Genomic DNA, 8,205 nt, shown 5'->3' with positions numbered 1-8,205 from the left:
ACCTACCTAGAGGAGTCTAGAACGTTCTGCTTAGAAATACAGACAGAGGAGAGGAAGCATAAATACCTCTAGCTCTCCCCCCTCTGTTCGCTCTGTACCTAGCCTAGGAATCTCTACCTAGTATCTAATATAATAACTTGTCTATTATATTACATAACCCTACCTTACCTCTATTAGGCTATACGCTTCCTATTTAGACAAAGCTAGTCTAGATTTGTCTAGGTCCTTCTATACTAGGAAGAAAGTAGTCTAGTCCTTCCCCTACTTTCTTTACAAGTTAGAGTGGCTATTAGCTAAAGGACCCTTAGGTCTTGCAGCAGAGTATAAGGTGCTCTAGCGTCTTATTGCGCCTATATAAGTAGGTAAGTATTATGTTATTATGTTTATACTTTTAGTAGTACTAGGCAAAGTTGCTGTGCATAGATTTAATTAAGAGTAGTCTAGCTAGGGTAGCTCTTAGTAGGTCTAGTTTAGGTAGTCTACTGCGTAGTGTATAGTTAAGATCCTAGCTCTTGTACTATTTTAAGAGCTTAGTCTTCTTGTTAGACTACTATATTTATTGCGTGTGCTGTAGTATCTTGCAGGCTATTGTCTTGATGCCTAAGAGTGTAGGCATAGCCGCTATTCTAGTTGGGGGTGATGGGTGCTAGGCTTCTAGGTTGGCAAGTCTGTCTGCTGCTTTGTTTCCTTTAATGCCTAGGTGCCTAGGGGCCCATTTGATTGAGACGTCGTGTGTCTCCATAGCACCGTGGCACTCCAGGAAGGCCTACTGTGAGGTAGGGGATGCGCCGCCCCTGAGGCACCATATGACTAGGGTGCTGTCTATGCATAGCCAGATTCGGCGCGTGCGGAGCGCTAGTTGTCTAATAGTGTGCTGGAGGCCTTTCCATGCTCTAGTTGCCTTAGCGTTAAAGACGTGTGAGGTAGAGTAGAGTAAACTACGTCTAGTCTATAGTTGCTTTCTATTCTAATACATAGCAAAGCTATAGGTAACCTACTTTTCTTCTTTCTTTGTGTACTGTTTAGAGCTATCTAAGAAGATAGTAATATCTAAAGGTAGAAGGTTAGCCTACTATTCTTAGAAAGCCTTTACTATAGACTTTTTGTCTAAGCCTATAGTAGGGTCTGTGCAACAGCTAGATAAGTAGTAAGGGGCTAATAGTGTTGTCCTAGGTATCTTAGGTAGAAGAGATCCTAGATACTAGACCTTGGTCTGCATTTGCTGCAGCTTTCTAGCTAACCTGCTTATGCTTATCCTTATAGCTGCTGTGCGGCTAGCAAGTAGATGTTCTGCATCTACTGTGCGTAGATGTGTTGCAAAGCAGAGTTTAGCTTCTTCCAGCGCAGTGGCAGCAGAGGGTAGTCCAGCGTCTTAGAAGAGAGTAGCGATAGGGGTTGTTCGCCACACTAGGAGGATCCCTCTTGCTGCTATAGCTAGTGTTTTGTCCATAACCGCTATGTGCCACCCAACATATAGGCTGGCGGAATGGGTATACTCCAACGTCCTTCGTGGGTACCCCCCAAAACTTTGTCAATAATACATGGATTCTAGCAAAATAGGGCTTAAAAGAAAGAGAAAAACTACCTCTACATTTCTGTAGTAGAGGGTTTTGTTATAACTATTAAACTGCACAAGCTAGAGGCTAGAAAAGGTTAAAAAAGGGGGGGTACCTAGTGAGCATACCTATTAATGGGTATACTTTGCTAGGTAGTGTTAATAACTTAGCTAATACTAGGCAGAATAAGCTAATTCTTTTTTTATTAGAAGGCGCAATACTAGGCGCTTCTATTAAATAATAGATTATGTAAGCGTATCTCTGCTGGTTAAGAAGCTATAAGCTAAAACGTAAAAAAGCATACCCTACCCATCCGCCAGCCTACCAACATAGGTGCTGACTTCTGCTGGTCCTCCAGGTTTGAGTGTACGTGGAGGTTTAGTACGGCCTCTGTACCAGCACTCAGTCCCATACCCGCGTTAGGTGGTGAAATGCCTGTGGCTTCAAACGAGCTTAGCACAAGCTTAGAGGTAAACGTTTGGCGCCAGGCTTCACGGAAAAGCTTATAGAAGTGACGCTTCTTAATGCCTGTTAGGGCCTAGGTTTAGTGTAGTTGTTTAGTAACTTCTTTAGAGTAGTTGTTGCCAAAAGGTGAGAAGCAGCCAACATCTAATGGCTGCAGCGCCTGCGTGCTGTGCGGTGGAAAGACAAGCAGGAGAATCTTGTGGCAACTACAATAGTCAATAAAGGCTATTGTAATGTGAGAGCTGTGGCCATCAAGTATAAGTAGGCGCCAGAACCTGCAAGCTTTACTTGCAGTCTCCTGCTTAAACACCTGTTCAAGCCAGGCAAGGCTAACCTTGTTGTTAGACTAGCTAGAGGGCGTTACAGTAGCAAATACTGAGTCTTTTCCTACGTCCAGGTCCTCTAACTAGGACTGCTGTAGGCTGTTGGGCTTGCCTGTGAAGATAATGCCTAGCAACAGTGTTGAAACATCAGCGCAGATTGCTGCAAGTATTATTACCCACTCTCTATTGCCATCCTAAAGGCTCTAGCGCTTGCCTTTACTATCCCAAGTTGCCTACTAAACACCTTCTTGCTCCTATTTACTAATCTAATTGTAAGGCCCTTCTTATCTATGTTATATGTGTGCTGCAGTTTAATAGAGTATTTGTTAATCTTAGACTACAGAAAATTAAAATAGGGTGAGTACTTTTTGCTATTATTAGCGTTATAACATGAGGCATCTATAGCAGAGGTCTATTTGTATGTAAGCGTCTCGCAGTAACAGTGCAGGAACTAAGTAACCTAGGCATCTCTAATATAGCAATAAGCTATTTTAGAGGTGAAATTTTGTACTATTTGCCTTGTAGGTGGTAGCCCTTAATTAGAAAGGCCTTCTATGTATTTGCAGAGCTTGTATTCTTGTTATGGGCTGATCTTTCGCTGTGAGGAGTATCCTTCTTCACGCAACGTGCACACAGGTTGGTGCCGCCACGAAAGGGTGGATCGCGACACTGTGCTTTGATCAGCAATTTTTAAGTAGAAGAGTTCACTAGCTGCATCTGCTGCGTCACAGGCTCCAAGCGCAGCCTCTAAATCCATGCCGTTGTTGAGTTATAGTGTGGAGGAAATTCGTAGATTATGGTGTTGGTGTGCACAAGATGAAACTTTGCACGAGGTGCACGGACACTGTAGTCCTAGCAACACATGTAGACAATATACTAGTATTTGCAAAAGATGTAAGCCTTGTACAGGGTCTCTATAAAGACCTAACTCCTACTTCTAAATTAGAAGTTACTAATCTAGGTGTCAGATGCTCGTACTGTGAGCCAGAGTATGTGCTTAACGAGATCTTAGGTGGTATGATGATATATTGATGATCGTGGCGATGGTGTTTCTGTCAGCGTCGTGCTGGTTGCTACAGGATTGAAGTAGGGGGGGAATTAGCGCTGTTCGCGGCCGCCGGTGTGCGGGCCAATCAGGAGTTGCCAGGTCTCGCTTAATCGACCTGGCAACTGCTGATTGGCTGCACGACAGGTCCCTACTCAATTGCGCAGATCTAACCTCTTGCTACTTGCTCTTATCTAACACACCCCCTTTAGCTTAGAAACTCTTTAAGCTAACTATTTATGCGCGTGCAAGGTCCTTAATTTATTCTTAAATCCTGTCTAGAGGCACGCTGTTTAGCACTTCTATTAACTCCCTGTTTACTAGACTAAGTTGCTAGAGGAAACCTTCCTATTTATTTACTAGGAGTACCTTTATAAGTCTATCTACTATTATGCTTAACGTACTCTATCACCGAGCTGGTCATATCACCGAACCAGTCACTTAAAATCCCACCAAAAAACACAGAAACTATACCCCTGCATCTTAATAACTACTTAATAGAATCTTCTACAAACTTTAGAATAGAGCTGCATCTATACTAATAAAACTATTTAAAAGTCTTAGACTAATACCTAGTATAGATGTTAAGATAGCCTGCAGCTACCCCTGTATTTTAGTATCTTCTAAACAACATCTGCAATATAGGGCTAAGCACTCTAAGACTTTTAAACAGTCTTATTAGTATAGATGTAGCTCTATTCTAAAGTTTTTAGAAGATTCTATTAAGTAGTTATTAAGATGCAGGGGTATGGTTTCTGTTTTTTTTGGTGGGATTTTAAGTGACTGGTTTGGTGATATGACCGGCTCGGTGATAGAGTACGTTATAGACTAGACATGTTCTATAATAATCTTTCTAGTAGCCACCTCCTGTTAGAGCTAGTACTTGTAGATATCTACATGCTAAAGTTTAGTATGTAGTTATAACACTTCCTTAGTAACTAGTTAAATTATTTATTTATTATTATATTATATTATAATAGTGTGTGCGCCTATATTAATGTGTAGTTTGCATAAGAGCCTTAAGATAAAGAGTGCTTCTTTTACAACCTGTGTAAGAGTAAGAAGCTTAGCCTTAGTTATTAATATTATTACTATATCCTGCTTATTTGCTTTCTATATAATAAGGCTGCTAAAGAGTTTAATTGTGTAGCCTTAGGAGCTCTTTCTGTCTATAGTGTTGTCAGCAAAGGACACGTTACTTGCTACCTGGAGGCTAATGCCTCCTCTAAGCTGCAGTGATCGCTGTTTAGTGTTGAGTAGATATAGAAGGACCCGGTCCGCAGCATCTTGGTGGCTGATGCCTGGATTGGTGAGGAACTGGGCAAGCCTTGATGTGGCGAACGCAATGTCAGGTCGCGTGGTGACCGCAGCAAACAGCAGTGATCCAATTTTGCGCTGATACTTGTTAATTTCTGCTGGCGCTGCTAGTCTGCTCCTTAGCTGTAGTTTAGTTATACCTATTAGAGTGTTATGTTGTATAGTTGTGTTCTTAGCAAGGCAACTAATTTTGTCTAAGTACGCTGCCTAAGATAGGTAGATTTTCTTGCTTGCTTAGTCTTATATAATCTCTATGCTAAGGAACTACTGTAGGTTGTGCCCTCCTATGTAGGTGTACTTACTCTATACGTGGCTAATTATCTATATTACCTCTTACTCTTTTAATTTATTATACATAAGGATAATATTATTAATATAAAAGAAGATAATAATACTACCCTTAGTTAGACAGCAGGGTTTGTAAGGCATAGTCTAGAAACCTAGTGCTTTTAGTGTTGCAGTAAAGTTCTTCTACTAGAGGAGGGGAGAGATGTGTAGGCTGTAAAGTGCCTTATTTACTTGCAGTATTATGCTAGGCTTCTAATAGCCTTGGGGCATCCTTATGTAGACCTCTCTGTCCATTGTAGCATGAACAAACGCGTTAGTAACGTCGTATTGTTTAAGCTCCATGTTATAGTAAGCTGCTATAGCTATTATTGTTTGAAAGGATTAGCTAGCAAGCGTGGCTGCGTAGGTGTCTTGTGATGTAATATTGCGTTGTTAATTGCCTCTAACTACTAGTTACGCCTTACACTTTAGTAGTTAATAATATCTATTAAGCTTATAGGTATATACCTATATGTAGTTAAGGATCTGTTGTCCTGTTAGTCTAATTTTCTAAAGTAGTACTTCTAACTATAATTTTATTTCTTAGTAGCTTATAAGGTGCTCTTGCTTAGCTTCTTAAAGGAGTTTACCTATAGGGTAATCCTTAAGCTTAGTTTAGAATATAGGTAGAGGTAGAAGTTAACTTTAATAGGGCTTTAAGCCTTTAGTAAGTATTCTTATTATCTTAGCCTTGTCTATAACTTCTCCTCTGTATATTCTAACACATCTAGCTTAGGTTCCTATAAGGAATAATGCTGCCTACAGGACAGTAGTTAAGGACGCTTGTTGCGTTAGAGTTGTTTAATTACTAGCTATAATGCCTGCAAGTAGTGCTGCAGGTGGCAGTGTTAATAGAGGGGTAGGATAGCTATCCTGTATCTTCTGTCCGTAATAGTAGCCTAGCAGGTCTACTTTGTCTTGTGGTGACAGCTCTGCTAGGGCTTTATCCTTATAAAAGGAATCTGTTTCTAGTTACTAGGTAGGTGTTAGTAGCTTAATAGATTGCATATATATTACTATTTCTTTAAGTATATTATGTATAAGGTTCTCTATAAGGTCCTTAATTCTCCTATTAAATACTATGTCTTTATTAAATATAATATCTTAAGTGCTTATTACCTTACTAAGTAACAGTATCTAGATTTAATAGATATTTAATAACTAGTAGCCTACTAGATAGCTAATCTAGGCCTTTAGGTCTAGTTATTAAAGATGTAATTTACCTCTATGTGTGTTATCTGTTATAGCAAACACTTTGTACCTATATACTCTTAGGTGCGCAAGGTTAGGTTTTTATAGTAATATTACTATTCTATTACTAAAGGCAACTTGTGTAAAGAATATTTTGTATAGTGTTTTCTAATAGTTTGCATAGTTTAGCGTTTAATTGTAGAGGTATACTGCTGCCCTTGTAATTTCTGGCCACAGTTCCTAGGAGAGGTTAGCATTAAGTTGCATTGCGCGAGCTTTCTCCTTGTTCACACCCCCTAAGTGTTCTGTGTTACTGTTCTGTGCTTATGTGTCTAGCGCTAAAGGCTCCACAATAACTCCTTGTGTTGCTAGCTATTTTAATATGTCTAGTTTAACTATAGCTATCTTGTTATCTGCCTTAATAGTCTTAACTAAGATATTATAGTAATTTTTTAAGAAAAGGATAAATATTAATAGTGCCTTAATAATTAACTTTGCTGTGCAATAATCTGTAAAGTAGAGGTCCTACTATAGGCCTAAGAACCTATTAGTTATAAGTATCTAGCTCTTTTCTTTAGTAACTCCTTATACTTTATAGGAGTAGAAGTTAATACTAAGTCTTTCTCTAGGTCTGTTATTATTAATTCTTAGTAGATAGCTAATTTGCTATTGTAATTTAGCTATTCTATAAGTGTTGTATTTAACTATAGTAATACCTTAGATCTACACCCCCTAAGTCTGCTAGACAATGTGTTTAATTGCAGCAGGACTAGGGTAACTAAGTTGCTTGTGCTACTATATTGCTAAGGCCTTCTATAGTCCTCTCTTAGTGCGTGTAGTGATTTTGTGTGTGTAGTTAGTAGCTAGTAGGGATAGTTTATACTTAAGCACCTACTAGCTAAGCATTTCTAATACTACTCTAATTACTTAGCTATTTGCTTATTAGAGAGTTATTAGGTCTACTTATATATCCTACTATATACCTCTGTTTTATAGTAGGCAGAAGGACACTAGGTTGTATAGCAGGTCTAGGCAAATTGCCATATCTGTAAGGGTGACCTTAGTTGTCCTAGCTCTACTCCTTAGGAGTAGATTAATTAATCTATATCCTCTAACTAGCACCTTAGAATTCCTAGCCTATATAAAGTCTCTAGGCAATAGCTATTAGAACCTATAGATATAGTTAGGGTTGTTAGTAATATAACAGGTAGAACCTAAGTTAAGTATAAATAACTTCTATAGTAGATAGTTAGTAGTATCCTGTTAGTTTACTGTACTAAGTGCTACTTTAATATTAGTAATTTCTTAGCCCTCTAGTTAATTGTCTAGGATTTCTAGAGTAGGGGTGTATAAGTGCTTTACTACTAGTGTTCTTAATCTACTCTTACTTTGTGCGCAAAGTAGCCCTTAAAAGGTAATATCTTTCTTATACTTATTAAACTTAATAAGTTTAGAAATAATCTTATTTAGTTTCTACTACTTAGGAGCTCTGTCTTAATTAATATAGTAGCAATCCTATATAGAGTGGCGTTATCTACATACAGGGCATTTTGCTCCCCTAGTAGAAGCAGGCTCTTAATCTAAAGGCTGCTTAAGCATAGTAGTTTTCCTACCTACTATACATTAATATTAAGGTCTGCCCTAGTTAGATAGTATGCTTACAGCATATTAGGCGTCCCCTTTGTAGCTCTAGGAGGCTGCACCCCCTTTAGTAAGAAACACTGTATTATTAGCTACAAAGGCCTTATGCTGCCCTAATCTAAGGGGATAATTTATTATTATATACTCTTAGTAGTGTTTTATTATCTCCTTCTAACTTATACTAGATTTAAAGCATCTACTATCTTGAAAGCTTGTAGCCTAGATAGGCGTGACCCTGTTTATAGCTGTTAGTAGGCTGGCGGATGGGTAGGGTATGCTTTTTTACGTTTTGGCTTATAGCTTCTTAACTAGCAGAGATACGCTTACATAATCTATTATT

At 38.8% G+C, this 8,205-nt stretch overlaps 1 protein-coding gene across 1 annotated transcript; it reads right to left on the bottom strand.

The window, feature by feature from the left end:
• Nucleotides 1-2,924: 2,924 nt before the first annotated feature.
• On the bottom strand, nt 2,925-3,101 carry M421DRAFT_68074 (uncharacterized protein; the record flags this gene model as incomplete). The annotated part of the gene is made up of 1 exon (XM_033596474.1): nt 2,925-3,101. One exon carries the CDS (start codon nt 3,099-3,101, stop codon nt 2,925-2,927), a length of 177 nt encoding a protein of 58 aa, XP_033446486.1.
• Between the last annotated feature and the right edge of the window lie 5,104 nt (nt 3,102-8,205).

Source organism: Didymella exigua, assembly GCF_010094145.1.
Source record: "Didymella exigua CBS 183.55 unplaced genomic scaffold M421scaffold_23, whole genome shotgun sequence".
In the NCBI taxonomy this organism is placed as follows: Eukaryota; Fungi; Ascomycota; class Dothideomycetes; order Pleosporales; family Didymellaceae; genus Didymella; species Didymella exigua.
Note: the sequence above shows the minus strand (reverse complement) of the source record. Positions and strands in the feature narration are given on the sequence as shown.